Genomic DNA, 24574 nt, shown 5'->3' on the forward strand with positions numbered 1-24574 from the left:
CTTTTTATATGGGAATGCCAACTCCTCTAACAATCGGATTAAACAGACTATTCTGACAACAGGGAAAGAACTGGGTGGGAGCCAGATCCAACTGAGCCAGTGAGTTTTCTCTATCAATTTATTAAAATGCAATTTACTAAAAATGCAATTTATTCGAGTCATGCCAGGAAAAACCTGATTTGTATTTATTTTTCTACCCAAAGATAAATTTGAATTCAGAATAATTAAAGATAAATCATTTACCTCCAAGTACGATACTTTCAGAGTAAATTCGAAGTCACTCTTTTTATCAATTTCTTGGAAGAGCAGCTGTATTACTCTAGGAATGACCCCAACTGTTGGTTCATTTTCTTGCTCTGCAGTATATGCACCTCCCATCGAATAGGTTTTTCCAGAGCCAGTTTGCCCATAGGCCAGGACGGTTGCATTGTATCCTGACAAAATAGAAGTCACATGTGCGGTGATGCTCAAATATTTTCAACCAATCAGTACACTCTACTTCCTTCAGCAATTACTTGTAACAAAATTGAGACTGCTCTCTAAACACAAGGGTCTCTTAGGAATGTCAGACACAAAGAAAAGTTATATGAGTGCCATGACTTTGCACTACTCCAAATAAGCAAAGAAGAAAAATATCAAACCTGAATGTGTGCCTCCCTTGATAGCCCTTAAAAGCTAGGAAGTAAAACACTTAAAGATATGACTGAGATAATGAAGGTGGCCAAGTCACTGTCTAAAAGCCATTCAGAGTTTTATAATTCTACTTTCTCTCTACTTGGAACAATTCTAAATTAGGGCAATTAAATGAAAGTTTTAGAAGCTGCAAATAGAAGGGATTCCAACCTGTATTTCTTCGATTAACAGAGTCTTCATTTGAAAAGGCAACAAAGTTGCTTTTTACAGTCAAAGAAAGCATCCCTCCCTATATGAATTCTCAGACTGCATTTGGACCGTATTATCAGGCTCCTCATAGAAATGTCATCATTTAAGTATGATTCAATGTGATATATGTCCTTTGCTTTTTTTTCTTTTTGAAAGAACTTATTCACCTAAATGAAGACCTTGATGTTCTGGAAGATCTTAAGATGTTAAATTGAGATTTTCACTGTAATAGATTGCTAATATCACCTGGCATGACTCTGGGACAAGAGAATAATATTCCATAATCTTCTGTGATACCACAGATATGTATATATAGTAATAAGTGGGGAAACCAAGTTTCAGTACTTTTTACAAAAACTCAGGGTGCTGTTGACCTGACTGAAAAATACTGGCTTTATCTCTGCAAATGAGAGCAATGTTAACAAAACACATAGATATTGGAATCACTTTCTACTTTATACTGCCTCTAAAGACTATAATTCTCATAGTTTCCCAAGTTAAGAATACTAAAGTAGAACTATAGTGTTCTTACTAAGCTGTGAAAGGTACATTCTGAGGAAGATAACAAGATAATGAAGGGTCTGGATACCATATTTTTTTTTAGGAATGGCTAAAGGAAAGGAGGGATGGTTAATTAGAAGAGACTTAGAATCAAATAATGGTCCTCCAAATATGTAAATAGGAAAAAGATTAACTTTAGAGTGGAAAAGTCTGGCAGACATCACCTTAATCAAATGATCAAAATGAACATCAATAGTAATGGAACAAATCAAAATTGTGTGCTGCCTGATAGAATTCAATGAGAAGAATACAGCATCACTTCTGTGATATTCCTGCTAAAGATATATTGATACAACCTGAATCTAATCATAAACTTCAGACAAAACAAAATTGAAAAACAGTTTACAAAATAACTGGCCTGTGATCTTCAAAAGTGTCATGATCATGAAAGTCAAAAGAAGACTGAAGGAGTTTTATAATAAAGGAGACTATAGAAGTAGTACAACTAAACGTAACATACGATTTTGAACTAGATCCTTTTGCAACAAAGGACATTATTGGAACAACTGGTGAAACTTGAATGAGGTCTGAGGACCAGATGGTAGTGAGGTAGCAATGCTAATTTCATGATTTTGATGGTCGTATTGTAGTTACATAGGACAGTAGGACAGAAGTGCTTGTTTGTAGCAAATATACACTGAAGTATTCGGGGGCCATCAGGTCAACAACTCAAGTCAAATGGTTCAGGAAAAAAAAGGTCTTTATGCTGTTCTCGCAACATTTCTGTAAGTTTGAGATTACTGCTTTAATAATTTAAAAATTTGAAACAAAGTATTCAATGTGTCCTGAGCCATGACATCATTTTAAGAAGTGAAAAAAAAATGTGAATAGCTGTTGCTCGGAAGAAGGCTTCTGTTTGTCTAGAGGGATGAACTAACATCATTGGGCAGAAATTATGGGGAAGCAAATTTCATCTCAATATAATCTAAAACAATTAGAGTTGTCCAAAACCAATCAACAGGACTACCCTATGAGCCAGTGATATCCCTGTCAAAGAAAAAAATTTTAACCAGATGCTGGAAGTTCACTTAGAGATATTGCTAGAAAGTATTTTTCTTTGGATGGAAAGTTAGACTAGATGATGTACAAATATCCCTTTCAACTTTAAGGGACTAGTATGCCATGGTTCTACTTCTTTTAAATAGCCCTCTGCTTTGAATCCTGAATAACCACTGTACTAGAATAACAACTAGACACCTCTCAGGCACTGCTCCCTTCTTCAGAACTTTGCCATAGTCTTCAATAACACTAAAGCCTTAGCTTCTGTAATCAAGATTATTAACTGGCCAGGGTATTCGGGGGCTTTAGGAAATCTCAAAGGTTTTAACTTTTAAAATACTTTTTCTTAAAGATAGGAGCAAAAAGTTTAATATTTCTAATGTATTTAAAAGTATGAGGACTTCCTTCGTGGTCCACTGGCTAAGACTCCACGCTCCCAATGCAGGGGGCCCTGGTTCGATCCCTGGTCAGGGAACTAGATCCCACATGCTGCAGCTAAGAGTTCGCATGCTGCAACGAAGATCCTGCACGCAGCAATGAAAATCCCGTGTGCTGCAACTAAGACCTGACGCAGCCAAATAAATAAATAAATAAATTTAAAATTCACAAAAGAAAAAACACAAGTGATAAATGTCAATAAAATATAAAAAGATTTTTTAAAAAGTATGTATGTAGTCATCTATTTCCACTCCTACCCCTGGACTTTGAACTCTTCCAGGGCCCAGAAGCTAAGTTATTTATCTCTGAATCCCTCAACAGGCTTTGCAGTGCCTGGGCCTCAAGTAGATCCTCATCAGCACCCATCAAACAGCTTAGAATCTAATGAGGTTCCAGGACGAACAAACAGAAACATATACAAGTCAAAGATGAGCAGAACCATAGAAAGCAAATATAGTATAAAACTAGTTTCAAGGGTACAAGTGATATTGGGTTAGTTCTTAGGCTGTGGGCTTTTTGAAGGCAGGACTCATGCTTCATCCATTCCTGTATTGGCAGCACGCAATCACAGTGCCTAACACAGTGTATGCTCAAGAACCGTTTGAAGAATCAAACAGCCTCACCTTTAAATACGCCTTTTATGAGTGGTGCTACTGCTGTATTGAATACTTCCTCCTGTTCAGTAGAAGGGTCAAACACAAAATCGTAGGTAAAGGATTTGTCAGTACCAACCACCACCTAGAGAAGGCAAGGGACAAGGAGTAAGAAAAAAAATGAAAGGCCAGACCACGCCCCTCACTGCCATTTGGCCCCAGCTCTTCAGAGGCAGGCCCAGGACTCGCTACGCACCTGAGGTTCCTCGGGTACGAAGGAAAGGCACATCTGGCAGCCCTCATTAATCTCTTTGGGGACCAGAGGGCGACATCGCAGTGCCACTCTTACAGGAATGCCCTTCACCTCTTCCTTCATGATCCTACCTCGGCACCGTCTCTGCGGAGGGGGGGGGGGAAGATGATTGCTGATTAAGTTTGGTAGGTTGGCAGGGGTGGGAAGGCGTTCTTCCTCAGTTCCGGCCTTCCTCGGAGGGTGTGGTGGGTTAGGGAAGTCAGCGGTAGCTTACGGTGGCAGCCTCCCGCTCCCAGCGGGATCGCTGCCTCGGGAAAGTCACTGTCCCTCAGACTTTGCCACGACAGGGCTGCCAGTCAGCCGACCCTCTAAAGAGAGCGAAGTGGCGTCTGAAATGAAAAGGAGAAGCCCAGCGGAGACGACAACAAAGAACCAAAGCCCCAGGGTACCAGGAAAGGCAGATCCTGAGCTAAGGTGTGCCCCCTTAACTCACCAAACTACACGTCCCTTCCCCAGTCTCCCGCCGTCCTGTCCCAACCGCAGCTTTAACCGCCAAGTTTCAAACCTCTCTCGGAGGCGCCAGCCAATTGGAGCGCAGACAGACTGTGCGTGGAGCACGCACGCGGCGCGCGCAGGAAGACGCGTTGGGGAGAAGGAGGGCCTGCGCGCCGCACCCTGACCCCGCCCCTTTTCCTCAGATGAGCATCCGCTTCCGGGTCCCAGGCTGAATTGATGGTGAGAGGAGTACGGGGCGCCTTAGGCCTGCCAGCGGGAGAGGTTGTACGAAGATTTTTACAGCGCCGTGGGCGCAGGACTCAGGCACGATGCGGGACGGGTATCTGGAAGGTGTCTGGTGGTAAAGGAAGGGCCGATCTGGGGACCCCCACCATTACCGATCCAATTAGGGAATGTGGGGTGGTACCTTGCCCCGAGTCCCTGTGGGTAGTTGGAGTCAGCACTCCCTTGAATTTCCAAAGAAGTCAGATCTTTTTAGACGCGTTCCTGATTTCCTCTTCTCTAGAATGAAGACGGTACATCTATTTTGCAGGATTGTTGTGAGAAAAGAGATCATTTCTATAGTGTACCTAACAGGTTGCTTGGAGTCCAGATATTCAGCCAAGTTGATAGTTTTCTTCCTTCTCTCCCAAAATGTTTATCACCTTCCTAGAAGTGGGTCGGGCCTAGAGACTGACAGCCTTGGAATGGGTTGGGGTTGTTTTCTGAAACTCGCTGGGCTGCTATCCCTTTTGAACCATTTTCGTCAGCTTTGATTCACCCTTCCATTTCAGGGCCTTGCTGGAGATGGACAGCCGGATTCCTTATGATGACTACCCGGTGGTTTTCCTGCCTGCCTATGAGAATCCCCCAGCATGGATTCCTCCTCATGAGGTGGGAACCATCTGTACAAGGGATTTTTTTTCCCCATAGGCAAGGGATGATATATGAAAGGTAGGATGGCAGGGTTAGAAAGCTCAATGGAGAGTGAATCTTAGCCAGAAGTTAGATTCTGAGCAACTGGGCCCATTGGGAACTTCTTATGGAATCCTCCTGCCAGAGTCCACTTACACCAGAGAATTCTGGAAATTCAGAGCCCTGATTTCCATTTTGTCGAGGTAAAGAAGTGGGGAGCTACTGGGTGGCTAGCATTTCCCCACTGCTATCCGTCTACCTATTCGGACAGTGTTATCTGTTCTACTTAAACTAAGTCCATGACTTCACCTTCTCCTGGCTTCAGGGTGATGCAGTTGTGTCCTAGATGAAGGTAGTAAGACTGGTAGTAATATTTCTGGGGTTGCTGTGTCTTGCAGAGGGTATACCACCCAGACTACAACAATGAGTTGACCCAGTTTCTGCCCCGTATCATCACACTCAAGAAGCCCCCTGGAGCTCAGGTGAGCTTATGGAACAGTTGCCTCTTATTCCAGGCGAGATTTGTCCGTACCAGGCCCTGAAGTTGGCCACGGTTGGGGGGACGGATTGGGAAGCAGGTAAGGAGGTAAAGAAACTTACTCTTATGGGCAGAAAAGCTGAGATGCCACTTCCACAACTTCTGACTTCTCTCTAAGGGACACAAGGCAAGCTATCATACAGTGATGCCACTAGATGTTCTTGTGTTTGTGGTCTGTATTGAGCCCCCATTCTGTGCTCTTGTCTTACAGTTGGGATTTAACATCCGAGGAGGAAAGGCCTCCCAGCTAGGCATCTTCATCTCCAAGGTGCGTGTGCCTGGTAGGCAATATGGATAGCTACTTCCCTTTGTTAAGTTATCAGGTTGCAGAACCCTGATGTCCCAAGGCTTGGGGAGAGGGATGATTTAGTAGACTCATAGAAGGGGCATAGTGGGGTTACCCTTGCCCACTTAAAACTTCCCACCTGGCAAGCCACCGTTTCCCTGCATTGTCTCTCACACACACACACAACCGATAGTACCTTACATTTGAATAGCACTTAATTCACTTACATTCTTTGAAATTATCCCACCTTGATCATGTATATTCTCTTCTTACCAACAGGTGATTCCGGACTCTGATGCACATCGAGCAGGACTTCAGGAAGGGGACCAAGTCCTAGCTGTGAATGATGTGGATTTCCAAGATATTGAGCACAGCAAGGTGAGCACAGCACCCTGGGCTGTGGTGAGGCAAGAAGCCATCCCAGGTAGGACACAGTGGATAAGATTAGCCTGATGTGTAACTTGATAAGAAAGAATTTCTCCTTGGTAAGAGGGAAGCAGCTCTTAGTGACCTAGAAGGTTGGAATGGCAAACTACATTCCTTCTGTTATGATTCTGTCCTGGGTTGTATCTCTTCATTTGTACAAGCTGCTGTGTTCCTTCCAGGCTGTTGAGATCCTGAAGACAGCTCGAGAAATCAGCATGCGTGTCCGCTTCTTTCCCTATAGTAAGTGCCGCTCTCTTTTTTGCTTACCTGGCGGGGCCTTCGGTAGGAACTCTTTAAATACCAATTACTGGAGGCCCCACAAGTTGGAGATGGGGAGTTGGGAGCTCAGGCTGGAAAATAACCTCTTTTCCTCCTTCTTTCCCCCAGATTATCACCGCCAGAAAGAGAGGACTGTGCACTAGAGAGTTGCAACCCACAGCCCTCCACATGGAATCTTCTAGGACGAGCTAGCTAGGCCTCAGGGAAGCCACTTGGGAAACTCTACCCTCAGCCCCACCCTGGCAGAGTGGAGTAGGGAGGATGGGGAGACAGCGAGGCCCTGTCCTGAGCCAGCTGGCCAACTGCATTATCCCACCTGTACTGCACTTTGAGTTCCCTAGTTTTCTAGGTGGGCTTCACCTAGAAGGATGATGATGTCTAGGTATCGCTTAGCCTGTGGAGAACCCTGCTAGAGAAGGCAACTGACATTTATTGAATCCCATGTGCGAGGCAATTCCACATATGTCATGTCATTTTCATTAACGTCTACAAATCTTGGGGGCCTCCCACCTAATCTGCCTGGCCATCTCATCCCATCCTTATGCTACCAGTCATACACTTTGGAGACTCCAGTGGAACCCCATTTTCCCCCACTCCCTCCTTCTGTCTTCTCTCTCCAAAAAAGTAAAACACAATGCTGAGGAAATGTTGCTTGATACTGATTTGGATGATACTGATTGGGTGTTAAATGCCTTCGAGATAAAAATAGAAGCTCTTCCAAAGAGAAGAGCCACTAGAAGCAGCAGAGCAACACTATATGTACTTCACAATTATCTCTCTCAGAACATTAGGGAGACCCAGGAAGCTTATCTACAGTATAACTGAGGAATGGTATAGGGTGAGGGGGTACTGGAGGAAACAGTGCCCCTTCCCCCATGAGCTGTGGCCATTTCTCTGCAGGGGGCAGTATTAATATAGTTCTGTCTTCTCTTTTCCCAGATTCTTTCATCGGGAACATAAACTAAGGGAGAGGCTTGGATGCATTTCTTTTCAGGGACAGCAGTAAGAAATTGCTTCCCAATTTTCACCTGGTTCGTTGAGTAGTACTGACTGCTGATTTCCCCCTTGTCTTCACCCCAGCCCCCAAATAACCTTCTGCTATGTTCTTAGCAATCCATTGTTAGAGATTCCAGGCCACGCCTTATGCCATTTCCATTGGCATGTTCACAATACCCGTTCAGAATAGAAAGTTGTCTAATGAGGTATGGGGCGAAGTTGTACCCCATAATGAAAGTCCCGAATTTGCCTTGAAAGAATCCTGGGAAGCTTCAATATATACTTTGAGGCCCTTGCCCCCATTGAGTGATTCTATTGATCTGAGGTGGAGCCTGGATGTCTGAATTTTTATTTTTCTTTTTTTATTATTTTGTACTTAAAGATCTTTTTATTCAAAGTCACAATACAATTATGTACATCAACTATACCTCGATTTAAAAAATCACAATACAATTAGGAGGCTGCCCCTCTGCACTTTCAGTGCCACTTCTACTCATGTTGCCACAGTTAACCCACTTTGCCACTCTACTCTCTTCTCTCCAAATTTTGCACAAACCAACCAATTTACTAACTCTGCGAAGCAGTAATCACCCAGGGTTTCCATGCTTCTTTTTTGTTTTTAATGGATTTTAAAATAAGGGGAATAAGTCTTCAAATATGGGAAACAGTTCTAAACAGTAGTAACATATCTCTTTGAGGAAGTTCTGGTCCTTCCTATAAATCCCACCCCAGCTCTACTATGGTACCTCTTCTAGAGGCTCGCTGCTATTGTCAGGTGGCAACATCCTAGTGAGCAGAGCTGGAGGTACAATCCATCTAGCTGTCTCTGTGTTTCCTGGGAAATCCCCCCATATAGAATTTATGCTCCTGTTTGCTCTGCTGCCCCCCAGTGGCCATCTGAGTAAGAAGCTAGAGGCTGAGATACTTGCACAAAGGCATATTGGCTGAGTCTACTGAATGTTGAGGTCCAAGACTCTCCCAACTGTCTGTGGTTAAAAGGTTTTAAAACAACTCATCGAAGAAGTGTGGTAAACAGGGTAAAAAGTCCCAGCCAGGTGCCATGGGCCTAAGAGGCAAAAATCCTGCCCTAAATTGGTTTTTTGAGGTATTTAGAATGGTTCTGTGTTGGGGCACCAGCATGATGCAACTGCATTGTGGAGGTGTAGGCAGAGCATGGACAAGGTGCAAACAATAAGAGGCTGAGGTGAAAGGACCAGTCATTTATTGAGGGTGAGATAAGAAAACAATGGAGAAGGAACTGTATCAATCTTTGAGGTATCCCAGCTGCTGTAGAACTGCATCCCCTATAGATGTGTTTTAGCAGTCAGAGACAGCCAGGTGGAATTCCTGGACTCTGTCAGAACTTTCCACCCTGTAACTGTGAGAAGTGGTCAAGAGAAAGTGATAGCATTTTCAGGGGTTCCGTTTTACTCCTAAGCCTAGGAATTGAACAAGAGCTTAGTAAGTGGCCAAGTATTTAAACCATAAACATGAGGTTGGGGGAGAAGGACTGGTACTGGGAAGCCCAAATGCAGTAAGTTGATCATGTTAGGCAGAGAGATAACCTAAGCTATCAACAGGAACAATGGTTTTTGATGCCTGACTCATTGGAGGGTTCCAGTTGGATTTCAGCACTGAAGTGTGTGGTAAGGAAGGAAGGTAATAAAGTGGCTAGGGTCAAATCTCAACTCCCAGGGGCATCTTCTAGGACATACAGAAAAGGAATTTTTATCTTATGATCCCTTTCATCTAAAGGCAAACCAGGGAGCTGCTTTGGGCTGAAGTTAGTCCCATTTTCCCTTCAGTATCAGTCAGGCAGAAAAATTGGCCTGGCCATCAACTCAGCAAAGGAAGTTTGCCTTCTCTGCTTGTACCCTCCCTACCCCAGCAAAGCTGGGAGAAAGGATACTCTCGTCTTCCTTCAGTGGAGAGGAATTACCTCTGGAAGTGAGGGCAGAAGCCATGCTATGGAATAGCCCTGTGTGTGTGTGTGTGTGTGTGTGTGTGTGTGTGTGTGCAAAAGAAAGAGAAAAGGTCAGGTTTAGAGATATGATTCCAGGCCTTTGCACTGCATGATGGGGAGATGAACCTTACCCCCACCCCCACGATAGGACAAGCCAAGGTTATCCAAAAGAATAAGCAGTGGTGAATTTGGCACTGTTCTCAATAAACATCACATTGAGGTCTCTGGATTTTTCTTCTGCCTCCTCGGTAGAGACTTGTCTGGACAAATGAGAAATGATACAAGGGACCAGATAGTGGTAAGACCCCCTTCTGACCCAGAGTTAGTGGATAGGGATAGATCCTTCTGAGGCGTAAAGATGCATCCCTAGGACCAGGAGCCCTCGAAGCCCTGAACCCATGACCTTTCTGATCCCTGACACAGGTAACTCCTCCCAAGTAAATAGAGCACAGTAGACCCTCCCCATTGGGATTGAGCTCTAGGTATGCCAGAAGCAGTTGCAGTTATACCTTTCCTTTTGTTGTTCAGATCAATCTTGTTACCCACCAACATGATGATGATATACTCTGCCAGTACATCTTCTACCCACTTATCTGTTTCCTTGAAAAAGTTGATGTCTACAGGACAATGTGTTGCAGAGAGTTGAAACATTTAGTAGAGATTTGGAGAAAATAACATACCTGTCTTTCTCCTAGTCTTTTTTTTTTCTTATGCTCTAATGCTTGTATTTTTTAATCCTCTCTGCTAGTCTTACCAACCTCTCTATTGCTTCCCTCAATCCCCTTTTCAAGTAAAACATGGCATAACTCCCACTTGTGATGTCATAGACAACCACAGCAATAGTTGAATCATGAATGTTGCTAGAATTAGGCTGCAAAAGTTCTCCTGGCCAGCTGCATTCCATAGCTGCAGCTGAACCTGCATAAAACAAATGTTTAGAAAGAAGGTGGAGAAAGATAGAAAAGAAACTAGCTTTTTAAAGGCTAGAACTTAATAAAGGCATAAAAAGAGTCAAGGAAATTGGGTTCCTGAAAAGTGGCTGCTATGGCCACAAACCAAGTGCCTACCATCCTAGGACAGGTCCGATCTCAATGCACTATTTTGATTAAGGAAGACCCTACAGAGCAGCAGATTTAAGGATTCAAGGCTACTTGGACTTTGTTACAGCTGGAGATTAGATGAGGGCAGACAGAATAAGAAACAGCACAGGATTTGGTAGTTTGGGGAGGTTTCACATTTTATTTCTCCTTTATCCACAGGTAATGTGGGGTGGTGCTACCCTACTGTGATGAATAGGCCTAAGTGATTGAGGTACCGGATTTGTGGCATGAGAGTGAACACTCACTATTCAGTCCTCCAAGTACATGATCTTAGAAAGTCAATTCCAAAGGTCTCCTGCAAACCCCTCCTCTACCCCCAATACCAGGCAGTGTTAGACCCGGAAGTGGAGAATAGCTCTTGAAAAGTGTCCTGGCTCAGCTTTTCAACGCTTACAATAGATAACTTTGAGGAGAAGAATCCCTGGGTAAGTTGACCAAAGAAGGGGGCAAAAATGTACTGTGTGATGCCTTGGCGGTGGGCTCACCAAGCAGGCGCCTTCAAAGCTGTTGTACATAAAGTGGGTGATGATAAGTAGGTCAAGTGTCACCCTAGGCGAGGAGGAAGTTGATTCCCCAGAGAACCCCCCGTTCCATTCCATACCATCACACCTTCCTGTTCCCAAAGCCCAACCCAGACCCCCGCTGCTCTGACCCCCAAGGATTGCAGTGTTTGGATTTGCGCAGAGACTGGTGCTTGGGTGCCTCGGCTGTGGGCCTTGTGGTGTGCTGTATGCTTGGCAGGTGGGTGGTACTTGCTTCCTGGGGCCACATGGCACTCTGTCCAACCATCAGCGTCGCCCTCAGGGCTGGTCTCAGGGCTGTGTCCCCTCAGGCGCTGCCCGCAGCTCTGAGGTAGGAGTGGGATAGTTGGGTGTGGGGGCAGAGGTGACCAGGGCTCAGAAGGAAAGTTGAAGGACTCAGGGGTAGGTGGCCTTGCCAGAGGGAAGTCAGGGTTGTTTAGAGGAAAAGCACGTGCTGCAGGAGATCTAATCACTGATGTGGGGTGGCGGGTGGGGAGGTGGCTTATTCCAGGTAGTTCCATTACCCTCCTGCGGGAGGAGGAGATACCAAAGCGATCAGCGGGCGCATCTGGACAAGCTGATTTATTAGAGTGTTACTGTGGGGCTTCCACACAGAGGCACCCGAGCCAGGCACTCAGGTGCCCTCATCCCCCTCAGCCGCCAAAGCCTCCTGGCTCTCCTCTCTGCCGGGCTGCTGCTGAGCGAACTCCTCGATGACTATGTCCTCAGAGCTTGCAGAAGCAGCAGAGGGAAATGGAGGGTTAGGAACAGCTGTGTGAGCGTCTTCCACATCCACTCCCGTTTCCTGATCCCAGAGAAGTGATCCCTTCCCTGTTTCCCAACTCCGATCCTCACCGCCTCTCAGCTGCCCCCGCCCCACTTGGATCACACTGGCTTGTTTCCTTTGTGTCCTCCCCAGTCTGCCAACACAAAAGCCCCCATGAGGGCCAGAGGGAAAATAAGAATGGAGGGTGGGAAGGAGGGAAGGGATGGGAGAATGAAAGACGGGAGAAGTTAGGGTGAGGAGGCGCTGGGGGAAGGAAAAAGAAAACTGGAAGGGATGAGGGGGAAGGACGATTGGGAGAAGAGCAGGAGGTGGAGGGCGGGGGACGCAAAAAGGGAAAGAGGGGGGCGTATGAAAAGCACTGAACTATGACACGAAGCTAAACCATATGTTTCCACTGCACACCTATTGAAAGCAACACTCCAGGGAAGCTTTTTTCCATTTCCATCGTCATAAAATGGAGAGTGGCAGTGGGGAAAGGGGGGCGAGGTTTCCAGGCCTCACATTTTCTTACCTAGCAGCCTCTGTAGCAAGCATGGAGAGGGAAGGAAATATGGATTGAAGCTGATAAGTTCCCTGAAGAAATGTCCTGTTACTCATTCCTCTCCCTTTTTAACCCTCTCCCTCCCATATACACAATACACACACACACACACACACACACACACACACACACACACACACACACACACACACACACACACACACACACACACACAACTTCCCCTGAAAACCTAGACACCCAACCTACCTATTGCTATTCAATCTCTACCCAAACTGCCAGTCCTCGATTCATGACATCAGAACTGCTTGGTCCCCAACCCTTGGGACCACTGTTCCTGTGAGTCCCACCTGGTCACTCACCGTTCGATGGCTTTGGATGCATCAGGATCAAGGGCAGCTCCACGCCAACATCACTGCAAGGATCCCAAGGTAGAGTTACAGATTTCCCTCCAAGGCCACTCCCTGAACCTCTCCCTCAATTTTTCAGTCCTGGGATGCCCTTAGATTCTCCTGTGTCATTCTTTTGGTCTCCTGATCGCATCCTCCCCTTCTTGCCCCAGTTCCCCCTCCCCACAGTGTCTTACCTGGCTGTCAGGTCACCTAGGATGCTGAGGGTAGAATGACACCCTAAAATTAGCAGCTGGAAATGGTTAGTAGCAACCTAATTTTGCAGGGGAATGAAGGATTGTAAGGCCAACTCAACCACAGAATGGGTTTCTGGAAGGGAAGGTGGCTTGTTCGTGGAGCTCACAGGTTTGGGAAACTGGTCCAGGAGAAGGGGTGGGGAATAGCTTGAGTGGGTGGGTCCAACTGGGAGGAAAACAGAAGTGGCTCCCCAGCCCCTGCCCAGACAGACCCTGCACTCTTACTCACCCTCCACAGGACACCATCAGGTTGACTCTGACTTTGTAGGACACCAGGATCCCCAGCAGTTCCTTGTCCATTCCTGGTCGAAGACTGGAGGTGGTAGTATTCATTGTTGTGTGTTTGGAGGGGAGGGGCTGGGGGTTAATTCATTCAGTGCACCTTTTGTCATCTGACAGGGCTCCCAGGCTCTGATCTCCTACTCATTGGGACCACACTTCTGTTCCTCAGATCCAGTTTTACCAGGTCACCCTCTGCTCAGGAGCCTACCTCTCTGAATATGACTACTACACTGCTTGGCTTTCATGACCCTTAACAATCTAACCTTCCTGCCCTAACTCCCTAACACCTGGGATACAACCTAAGTGGACCCATGCTCTCTCCATCATCAGAACGTGCCATGCAGATTCCTACCTTCTAGCCTTTGCACAGGCTATGTTCCCAACCCGGAACACTCTTTTCTTCCTCTGTTGCTATCCAGATCCAACACCTTCTTCAAGCTCTAGCTCCTTCTGTCTCCTTTAGGAAGCCCTCTCCAGCTGTGCTGGCTTCTATTAACTTCTATTGGATTTGTAGTCTGAACCACACGTACTAACATTTAACTGTTAGATTGCATTTAAATTCCTCTTTGTTCTCCGTTTAGGCTGTAAATTGGCTGAAGGCAGAGACTGTCTTAAACGTCTTTGTATCCTCCCACATTGCTTAGCATAGGAATAAGCATGTAACAGGTGTTCAATGAAAACCCACTGATTGAAAAATAAGGCACAGAAAACTATGATCTTGGGAAAGTCTCTTCATTGCCCTGGGATGCTGATCCTCTATCTGTAAAATAATGCTGTTTGTATGATTTCTCAGGCTCTTTCAAGCAATAATAGTCCATAGCAACATGATTGATAAGGCATAGGGAAAGGCAGTGGGAATTGATGCTTGTTAGATGGTGGCAGATGGCTTTTGGTGGGAGATACATCTTACACTAGGGCCTCCAAGTGTTAGAAATAAGACCAAATGAATGATTTGGTAGAATTATATCAATTCCTATCATATTTTTCTTCTTTTTGTCCTCTTTTCTCTCCATTTCTCATCTGTCTTGCATTGAACTTCTATCTTCACTAGAGAGTAGCTGCTGTAGAGATCGCAGTGTTAGAGCCAGATGACATGTGATAGAATCTTTTCCATCTCTGCCACTTATTAGCTACGCAAGCTTGGACAAGTTCCTTCATCTCTCTGAGCCTCAGGGTCGTTAAGTGTAAAGTAGAATAAGAATACATATCCAGCCTACTTTAATGGGATTCTTATGAAGATAACAGTACCATACGTAAGACCTTTATGAGCTGTGAAATATTATACAACATAAGGAATTTTTCCTTTCCACTTTTTCCTTTCTTGTTGCCTATGACCTAAGCCTGCCATTGGTCCCATGGGTATTATTTAGCTTACTGTCAGCCCTCTTGCCTGGAGGCAGCTCTGAACACTGACCTAGGGACATTTTTAAAAACAGGTAGGCTTCATTGGAGGTGAAACCTCATAACTGTACATATAGCACACAGAATGGGTTGGGGGTAGAAAATGAAGGTTGGGAGTTACATTTGAGCTTACATCGTGCTAGAGGCCAGATTGGTATCACCATGCTTGAATTTGCCATCCAGTGCCAGGCCCTGTTTCTGACAGTTGGCAGCCAGGAGTGGGGTTACTGCAAAGCTCTTGGAGAAGGTGGAGTTAGCAGCTATAGTCTCCCTTTCAAAGGAAAAGAAGAGATGAACTTAAGCTAGGCTTGCCAACTAAGTGATTCTCATTCCCAAGAGTTTTTTGCACGATTCCATGAAACTACTGGAGTATCCAAGAGAGCTGGCATGTCTGACTGTGGAGAGTGGGAACAATTCACTCTGGTGGGAAATACTTATGCCTCTGCCCTCTCTCAGGACTTGATGATCCTCTTGTGGTATCCCCCCTCCAGCTCTCTTGAGAATCCCTCCCTCTTTCCACATCAACCCTCACCTTGATGTTCCTCAGTCCTGGGCTCTTCTCCACTTCCTTCTTTCCCCAACCCCCTCCTCTGCCTCCAGACCCCGGCCCTCGTCCCACCACCCTATCCCTTGGCTCTCTGACCCAGGCCCCAGCGCCAGCTTACATGAACTCCTGAACGAACACGGTCTTGGTGTACTTGTCTAGTGAATACAGGATGACATCTGTGATCTGGTCAACTGAAGAGCCGGGAAAAACACATGACTACAATTAGTCAGTCATCCTCGAGACCCCAACTTGCTGCCCTTGTACACGGGCACATTACTCATGATATACTAAGATGTGCATATGGACAAACAGAGATACGTGTTCTGATAAGCCTGCAATGGAGGGAAAGCCTAGAAGAATGCAGACTGGGTAAGTGGGGCAGAGTTCTGGAAAAAGACCTCTGGATTTGGGACCAGGTGCGGGGGATAGGAAAAGAAGCTCACCTGAAATCTTAATCTTTTTGATGACCTTGTTGGTGCAGTTGTTGATGGAAACATTGACAGTGATGGATTTGCCGTGGTAGTGAACCTGAAGCAGGAGGAGAGGCCCATTATAAGACTGGAGGGAGAACACCCAGATCAAGGCCTAGAATTTGTTTCCTCAGTGCTTTTGTCACCCTGGCTTCCACCCTTGTCTTCCCAAGTAGGAGATCAATGAAGAAAGGGTGTCAGAGGGGTTGCAAGGTAGGGGGCATTAAATGGGGGTGACAAACCTCCCTGTCCATCCAGGCCTGGAGTTGTAGGGGCTGAGCTGACAGAAGGAAGCGGCGAACAGTCTGGGCCCAGGGACCAGGGCCTGGCTCCAGGGGTGCAAACTGGATTTTCCGAATCACCAGCCGCACAGAGTCTCTAAGTAGAGGCCAAGGGGACAGCCAGAATGTCTCCTTAGGACCCACAGACCTTTCTCATGCTAACCCCATAGCCCAGTCCTTGCTTGGGGAGGGGAGGTGGTGGGAGGCCTCTGTCAGAGAACTCCTCTGGACCCTCAAGGTAGGTATCTAGACCACAGGTCAGCAAACTATGGCTCAGTGGCCAAATCTGGCCTGCTTCCTGTTTCTGTATGGCCTGCAAACTAAGAATGGTTATTACATTTTTTGATGGTTGAAAAGAAATCCACAATAATATTTCATGACATGTGGAAATTATGTAAAATTCAAATTTCAGTGTCCATAAATAAAGCCACGCTCGTTCATTTACGTACTGCCTATGGCTGTTCTCATGCTACAGTGGCACAGCTGAGTAGTTACAACAAAAACTACATTGCTCACAAAGCCTGAATATTTCTTTTTTGGCCTTTTACAGGAAAGTTTGCTGACCCTTGCCCTAGAGCAAAGAAGAGGAGTCAGAGGGAAATCAGAACTGGGCATCTGAGTTGGTGGTGACAGTGCTACAGAGGTTAGAAGTAGGGCTGTTTCTGTCCTGAGAGCAAGATCTGTTTTCTGGCACAGGGCGGAGGCAGGGATTTTGGAGAGGACCAAAGAAATACCTCTTGGAGACTTTCTCCTCTAGGTTTTCAGCACAGAAACTCTTCACTTCAAAGTCAACACCACAGGCCTGCAAAGGGGCAGGAGCAAGAAGAACTCATTTCTGACACTACCCCTCCCTTCCTCATGGGTTTATAAGGAAATGTCTGATCCCGTCCCTTAACTGTCCCTTTCTCTAGTCTTGTCCATTTATCCCCCTGTCCCTCTTTTTCAGAACCCAGACCTCACCTTCCCTGTATCATCAGGACCTGGCTGCAGTGTCACCGAACAGGGCAGGTTGACAACCATCTAAAAGATCAGAAGGAGGTCAGCAAACAGAAGAAACAGGGACCCCTTTCCTCTGTTCTCCTTCTTTAGCTTCCTTTCTTAATCTTCCCTGGAAGCCTTACCCGGGACTTGGGGTCAGTACCTGCAGGGTAAAAGGGTAGGCATTGTCCCCCAGCTTGTGCAGCAGTCGCTCCTGCAGGACTGTGAGGGGCCCCTGGGGGCTGTTGTGCTCAGCTGGGACCACTTGCTGGACCTGTACATACAGATCTTTGCGGAACGTCAGACCAATCACATCCAAGTCATCATGGCCATAGCGAAAGGCACACGTCAACATGACAAACACTGCAGGCAAAGGAGGAAGAGAGTGACCTGTCAGACCTGAGGGGGAAAGGAGATCTTAAATAGCTCAGAGGAAGACATGGAGAGACAATGTAATATGATCAAAACAGTATGGCCATAAAGAAAAGGATCAATACATTTGACTATAGTAAAATTTAAAAGTTCTTTACATTAAGTGTCTTTATAAATAATGAAACAAGCAAAAGCCTGAGAGGAAATACTTGCAACACATATAACAAACAAAAGTTTAGTGTTCATAATACATAAAGAACTCCCACAAATCAGTAATAAAAGTGAAAACAGCCCAATATAAAAGTGTGCAAAGTTTATGAATAGACTCTGCACAGAAGAGCAAAACAGAATGGCCAATAAGGTATGAAAACATGTCCAGTCTAATGATAATCAGATAAGTACAAATTAAAACCACAGTGAGAGGACTTCCCTGGTGGTCCCGTGGTTAAGGCTCTGTGCTCCCAATGCAGGGGACCTGGGTTCGATTCCTGGTCAGGGAACTAGATCCCACATGCCACAACTAAGAGTTCACATGGGGCTTCCCTGGTGGCGCAGTGGTTGAGAGTCCGCCTGCCGATACAGGGGACACAGGTTCATGCCCCGGTCCGGGAAGATCCCACACGCCGCAGAGCAGCTGGGCCCGTGAGCCATGGCCGCTGAGCCTGCACGTCCGGAGCCTGTGCTCCACAACGGGAGAGGCCACAACAGTGAGAGGCCCGCATACCGGGAAAAAAAAAAAACAAAAAAAAAACAGAGTTCATATGCCGCAACTAAAAGATCCTACATGCTGCAACTAAAAAAAAATCCCGCATGCCACAACGAAGATCCTGCATGCCGCAACTAAGACCCAGCACAGCCAAATAAATAAATAAATAAATTTTAAAAACCCACAATGTGATAACACTTCACAGCCATCATATTGTCAAAAACTTTAAAGTCTGACAGCACTATGTGTTGAGCAGTGCTCCAGATGTGGAGCAATGGGGTTCATTACACACTGTGGTGGGGATATACATTAGTACAACCACTTTTTTTTTCTCTCAGAGTCCCTAGGTTTATTTATTTACTTTTTTACAGAGGACAATTCAATTAATGAGGAAACCAGTAAGATGTTAAGACTGATACAATAGAAAATTCAAGGACCTAGAGATTTGTAGTTGGTCAAGGGAATGCAGGAAAAAAATTGCTAACAAATCAGTACAACCACTTTGGAAAACTGTTGGGCACTATCCAGTAAAGCTGAATCTTCTCATATCTTATGATCTAAGACGAATTTAGAGGAAGTCTTGCTCATGTCTATAAGGAGATACCTATGAGAATGTTCATTGCGTCAACGTTTGTCATAGCATAAGATTGGAAATGATTTAAATACCTATCAATGGGAGAATGGGTAAACAGTTGTGGTATATTCATATCATGGAATACTAAACTGAGGTTAAAATAAATGAACTAAACTCCATGTATTAACATGGTTAAGTCTCAAAAACTATTGAGTAAAAAATGCTAGCTGCACGATGATATGCACAATCTGATACCATGTACGTAAAGTTGAAAAGCATGTAGAACAGTACCAAAGTCACTCACTGATATATAAATATAGAGTAGAAGTATAGAAACATCATGGGAGTAATAAACATCAAATTCAGGATAGTAATTATCTGCGGTGGAGGCAGGAAGAAAAGGAGGGAGGGAGGAAGGAGTATGGGATTAGGGAAGGATACACAGGAGACTTCAGTTTGATTCTGTGATTCTTTTTAAAGCTAGGTGGTGAGTACAGGGTATTCATTACATAATTCTCTAGGGTCAGAATACTTGGGCTTGAATATGACTTGCATAAGTCCCTCGAGTTGTCTGAGCCTCAATTATTTCACCTGTCAATAATAGGACTGCACTGAGAGCTCTACATATGTTATTTGGACCTCACAATAATCCTCTGAAGTATTATTACCTCCACTTTACAGGTAGAGAAAATGAGCTCAGAGCAGCTAAGTGACAACCCAGGATTTCAACTCAGGCCTGACTCCAAAGCCCAGTCTCGTATGTGCCCAACTTAGCTCATAGGATGGTTGTAAGGAGTTGATGTATGAGAAATCCCTTTGGAAATTTAAATTAGATGTGGATGATGATGGTGACGATCATGGGAATATTAGAAAAGTGGAACAGTTATAAATGAACTTATACATTGCAGCTAGTACCTCAGATTAGGGGCAAATAGAAAGTCACTTGAGTGCACTAGTGGTGTGGGATGGGGTACAGAAAGATAGCTGTCCAAAGACAGTGACAGAGACTGAGGGAAGGAAAGATTTAGAACAGGGGTGGGGAATCTTACTTTTAATCAGGAGCCCTGACCCAAAGAAAAGAAAACTACCAAGAGCCACACACTAGTAGAAAGCAAGTCATTTTTGTGTTTTTAAGAGATCAAAACAACAAACAGCCAGATTATCTGCTTTTAAAATTATGAGCAAGCAAAGAAAATGAATCTATATTCAAAAGATACAACAAAGACTGAAAGTAATGATAATGGTAGTGTTTATAATGACTGGGGCAATGGGCAACTTCATACCCTGCAGGAGGGAGAGTTAATTGGTACAACCATTTTAAAGGGCAATTTGGCAATAGAAACCTTTAAAAATGTGTGACTGCCCTTTGGTAATTCATTCCTTTTCTAGGCATTTAGTCTAAAGAAATAATTGGACAAGTATGAAAAGAAATACATACAAGCATGTACTTTATGGGGTTGTTTATCATAGCAAAACATGTCCAACGATTGAAGTTGGCTAAATATATTATGGTACACCCATACAATATACTACTAGGCAACTTAAAACTTTATAGATTTTTACATATTGCATAGGTAAAAAAGATTAGAAAATGTTATTTATAATATAGTATTTTTAATAAAAATATAGATATTTTTGCTCAGAAAACATGAAGTGAAATATTAGTGATTATCTCTGGGTGAGAGGATTACAGTCTTTTTCTCCTTCATCTGTACTTTCTAATATTTCTACAATGAAGACAAACTTAACAATTTTCAAAAGATACAACAAATTAAATTCACCTTGGTTCCCAATTATGCCAATAAAAGTGGGAAAGGGAGAGAGAAAGAAAAGGAAAAGGAAAGAGGGGTCAAAGGAAAGGAAAAAACAGAGAAGATGAGAAAAAGAGGAAAAGAGGTGGCTGGAAGGAAACAATGGAAGGGAGGAAATGAAAGAGATGAGAAATAAGACAGAAAAAGATCAGGTGAGACCAGGCAGAAGGGTATCTAATAGCCCCTGAGGTAAAGGTGTTAATCAGATGAATTGTTCTGTCACATCCCGCTGTGGCATGTGGGGAGGGCATCACTCCACCCCCAAGACCTTATTGGCTCTCTGGCAGTTTAGAATCATCCTTTTTTTAGTGTGTTAGGAAATAGCTTGTTTTTATTTTTTTTTAATTCAACATCTATTCTAAAGTTATTAATTTATATTTGTGTTTATTATATAAACAATACATATTAATTGTGTGACAATCAGAAAACACAAAGAGAATCAAAGCCCTGCCATCATACATCATATTCCAGAGATAACTGCTGTTAATTTCTGTTGCATTTGCTTCCCAACTTTGTTTCTATAATTAAACATAAGGCCACCTTAGCTATTGACTTCTCTCTCATTGCCTTTTTTAAATGAAACATTTTATTTTGAGATCATCACATGCAGTTGTAAGAAATAATACAGAGAGATCCCACATCAATTTTTGTTAAACCGCACTTCATTCGCACAACCACATATATTGCCCTACAACCAGCCTTTTTCATTCAGGGTGTAGCGTAAGCATATTTCACATCAACAAATGCACCTCAAAAGGAAAAAAAAGCATATTTGAAAATATGATGCAAATAAGATTATCTTCATAAAAGTAACAAAACATATACAGTAGCTAAGGAATAAACTTAAATATATACAACTTAAATGAATAATAATATAAAACTACTAAGGGACATGAAGAAGATTAGAATTAAAGGAAAAAACACATCTTATTCCTGGCTTGACATGCATTTATTCAACTAAAGATTTCTTTCTGTAGGTTATTCTGAAGACTTTGTAGGACTGTGAAAAAATGATTTAGGTTTTAGAACTACAGAGTAATTGAGAGTCTTAAATAAGTTGGTTAATTTACTGGCCACACCCCAAAGTTCCTCTGCTATTTAAAACTGGGTGGACTGCTTATCTGCACTGTTTAATCTGAGCGACTAAGTCTGGTTTATTCCACAGTATCTAAAGGTTACATATGAACTAGTATTCATCAATTTATTCTGAGCCTTTTTCAAATCAAACCCAATTTTCAGTCTAATTGGATCACAGCGTAAGAATTAAAAGGAAAAAAAAGTGGCAAAACAATATTTCAGTGTAATCTGGATATATAATCCTGTGGCCAGAGCAATGTCGCTTGCTGTTACTTGCTGTAGTTATTGTTTTGTTTGTTTCTTTGTTTGGGATTTTTTTTAATGGAAAAAATGGGTTTCCCTACACAAAGGAGATATGAAAAGACATATGCAATTAAAGGAAAAAGCAAATGCAAAGTGGCAGGCTGAAGGTCACATCCAGCCTATGGAAAAATAAAGTTTTTTGATTTATCCAGGCCTTTAAAAATCTTTTAATTAGTTGCCAACATTTGAAAATCAGGAAATTTGCATTAAAATATGGATTTCTGGTGTACTGGATCTTTCCATGGGCAGCCTAAGCAGAGGCACCACCAACAGTAATGGAGAAAATCAGAAATTTTAGAAAAAGACTTAATTTCAGCACACATGTAAATTTTGTGTGATCTTGAAAAACAAAATTTCATTTATGTTTAGAAATATATCTATTTTGAATATCATTTGGGGAAGGGGCACTAGAATCTTTTCAGACTTTGGGCCTCTCAAGGTTGTATTCTGAGCTTCATTTCCAGTTCCTCTTTAACAATTGGAAAATCTGGCCACACTGGGCTGAAATTCTCAGTGGTTAGCCTCCACCAGACAAGACATTCACAGTTCCCACTACTTTTATATTTTCTTATACCCTTCTGGTCCACACGTCCACTCCACTCATTCAGGTTACTTGCCTGGCATGTGTAACATTTTAGGTTGGGGTTCCTGGCACGTACACAGACCAACAAGGATTTTTACTTACTCTTTCGACCTTTTAAGTAATCAGGGTCAACCAGGACTACACCATCTGTGGAGAGGGGGAGAGATGGCCCTCTGGTCAGGAAAGGTCCTCAGACTATGAAACAGAAGTTGACCCCTGAATGGTTCCTCCCATTTTTCTCTTTAATTGGCCTCCTCTTCTGCATGGTCCTTTCTTGGCTTTCTTTTACTCCCTCACCCCCATTCCCTTCTCCCCGGGCTCTTTCCCTTTTTGGACTCACTGACCAATGGGTTCCACCATGTCCACATGGTCCACGAAGTCCCGTTTCCCCAGGTAGATGGAGAGCTGTTGTGGAACAACCTCCCATGTTATTCTCATAATCATCTTTGAAAAGATTCCCCTGAAGCCCCCAACCCAAACCCCTGAGACCTTGAAGGACGTACCCACCTATCCCTTTTGCCCTCTTATTTGCCCAGCTGGGCCAGGTTCTCTCACCTTGCCATTGGAGCAGGTCTTCTTAAATACCCTATGAGGAGAAAATCAGAGGATAGGGAGGGGGATTGGAAGAGAAGGGAAGGGGAGAAGAAGAGAAAGGGAAGTGGGGGAGAAAAGGAAATATTTCTAGGATTAGAAGAAGAGGCCCAGGGACTTCTCTGGAGGTCCAGTGGTAAAGAATCCACCTTACAATGCAGGGGACGCAGGTTCGATCCCTGGTGAGGGAACTAAGATCCCACATGCCTTGGGGCAACTAAGCCTGTGTGCCACAACTACTGAGCTCTCGGGCCTCAACAAGAGAGCCCGAGTGCCACAAGCTACAGAGCCCACACACTCTGGACCCCGTGCGCCACAACTACAGAGCCCATGTGCCCTGGAGCTTGCACTCCACAACTGGAGAAGAGAAAACCCACACGCCACAACTAGAGAGAAGTCTGCGTGCCGCAACCAAGATTCCACGTGCCGCAACTAAGACCCAACGCAGCCAAAAATAAATAAATAATAAATAAATCTTACTGGTGGGATTGGGGAGGAGCTGGAAAAGAAAAAAAGAAGAGGCCCAGGGAGAGCGAAATGACACAAAGGTGGAGGCAGTTGGGATAGAGTCCAAGACACAAGTTGGGGAGAGGTTGCAAACCCCTTCACCCCAAAGGCAAGTACTTGGGTTTGGGTAAGTGACAAGTCACAGATTCAGAGAATTAGGAGTTCTTACTTACCTGGATATGTTGGCCATGGCGTTGTTGTTGAGCCTTTTCTGGCAAAAGGGAAAGAAGGGGGAAGGCTCAATCATTTGGTCCCTATTCTCCTTACCTGGCTCTGGTATACCATCCAGACACACCTAGTGGGATGAAACCTTTTCTTCTTAGATAGACACCTCACCACCATCCACACTTCCTATTCTCCCTCGTGCCAAGGTTACTTATTCAGCCATAATCTCAACTATCCTGGACATTGGAAAAAACCTTCCCTAGTTTTTATGAATTGTTGACTAACCATACTGTCTTTTCTCCAGAAAGAGAGAGGCTTTTTGAAATAGCTGGGGCACTCTTGAGAGGCTTTTGAGAGAAGAAATTTGTCTGGAGAAAGGCCTCCATCCAGGAAAGTATGAGGAGAATTGGACTGGATGAGTCTGAACATCACCTGGCACACGGTAGGCACCAAGACATGTTTGTTAGATACACGAATGAATGAATGAATGAATGAACAAAACCCAGACTCTGGCTTTGCTCCTGCAATGGATTCTGATCCTGAGTTCACTTCACGGTGGCCTTAACACTCAGCTAAGAAAGGAGAAATTTGCGGGAGAGAAAAGGTTGGTACCCTAATGCTCGTGGTTGTTGGTGGCAGAAACCTGTATGGGGGTTGAAAGCCTTCCTTGAACCTATTCATCGCTCTCATCACCCTCCCCAGATTTTCCCACCCTTATCTCCATCCATGTCCCCAGGTGCTAAGCCTTG

General features: G+C 44.2%; 3 protein-coding genes across 4 annotated transcripts in view; 1 reads left to right on the forward strand and 2 right to left on the reverse strand.

The window, feature by feature from the left end:
• The window catches only part of KIF4A (kinesin family member 4A), a 126954-nt gene extending 122693 nt beyond the window's left edge, over positions 1-4261 (reverse strand). Inside the window, exons 1-4 of the mRNA XM_060002620.1 lie at positions 4220-4261; positions 3730-3870; positions 3504-3618; positions 244-434 (exon numbers count right to left, since the gene is read on the reverse strand). Coding sequence (XP_059858603.1) covers positions 244-434; positions 3504-3618; positions 3730-3849 — 426 coding nt within the window. The 5' untranslated portion in view covers positions 3850-3870; positions 4220-4261. The remainder of the gene's footprint in view (positions 1-243; positions 435-3503; positions 3619-3729; positions 3871-4219) is intronic.
• A 172-nt stretch (positions 4262-4433) lies between these two features.
• PDZD11 (PDZ domain containing 11) lies at positions 4434-7473 on the forward strand. Of its 2 annotated transcripts, XM_060002988.1 has the most exons (7): positions 4434-4545; positions 5016-5115; positions 5535-5618; positions 5886-5942; positions 6240-6338; positions 6566-6626; positions 6774-7469. In XM_060002988.1, the coding sequence occupies exons 2-7, from the start codon at positions 5029-5031 to the stop codon at positions 6806-6808; spliced, it is 423 nt and encodes a 140-aa protein (XP_059858971.1). In that variant the 5' UTR covers positions 4434-4545; positions 5016-5028; the 3' UTR covers positions 6809-7469. The 2 variants fall into 2 exon arrangements, with proteins under 2 accessions (XP_059858971.1, XP_059858972.1); XM_060002989.1 differs by lacking the exon at positions 5535-5618 and having other exon boundaries at positions 6774-7473.
• Positions 7474-11879: 4406 nt separating this feature from the next.
• ARR3 (arrestin 3) lies at positions 11880-23850 on the reverse strand. Its single transcript, XM_060002843.1, has 16 exons — positions 23834-23850; positions 23118-23148; positions 22907-22967; positions 22665-22709; positions 17300-17499; positions 17119-17178; positions 16893-16960; positions 16120-16255; positions 15851-15935; positions 15526-15598; positions 14994-15131; positions 13407-13490; positions 13118-13141; positions 12894-12946; positions 12544-12553; positions 11880-11976 (listed from the first exon to the last, which is right to left on the reverse strand). Exons 1-16 carry the CDS (start codon positions 23848-23850, stop codon positions 11880-11882), a joined length of 1182 nt encoding a protein of 393 aa, XP_059858826.1.
• Positions 23851-24574: the final 724 nt, after the last annotated feature.

This window comes from Delphinus delphis, chromosome X, assembly GCF_949987515.2.
Source record: "Delphinus delphis chromosome X, mDelDel1.2, whole genome shotgun sequence".
Classification (NCBI taxonomy): domain Eukaryota; kingdom Metazoa; phylum Chordata; class Mammalia; order Artiodactyla; family Delphinidae; genus Delphinus; species Delphinus delphis.

What these genes read in the sequence shown, in the direction of transcription:
- PDZD11 (XM_060002988.1), top strand. Translation starts at nt 5,029, where the DNA reads ATGGACAGCCGGATTCCTTATGATGACTACCCGGTGGTTTTCCTGCCT. An exon ending in CATGGATTCCTCCTCATGAG is followed by an intron (nt 5,116 to 5,534) that starts GTGGGAACCATC and finishes TGTGTCTTGCAG; the next exon opens with AGGGTATACCACCCAGACTA. An exon ending in TAGGCATCTTCATCTCCAAG is followed by an intron (nt 5,943 to 6,239) that starts GTGCGTGTGCCT and finishes TCTTACCAACAG; the next exon opens with GTGATTCCGGACTCTGATGC.
- ARR3 (XM_060002843.1), bottom strand. An exon ending in GAGGAGAAAGTCTCCAAGAG is followed by an intron (nt 16,256 to 16,892) that starts GTATTTCTTTGG and finishes GCCTCTACTTAG; the next exon opens with AGACTCTGTGCGGCTGGTGA. An exon ending in AATCTGGCCTCTAGCACGAT is followed by an intron (nt 13,491 to 14,993) that starts GTAAGCTCAAAT and finishes TACCACCTCCAG; the next exon opens with TCTTCGACCAGGAATGGACA.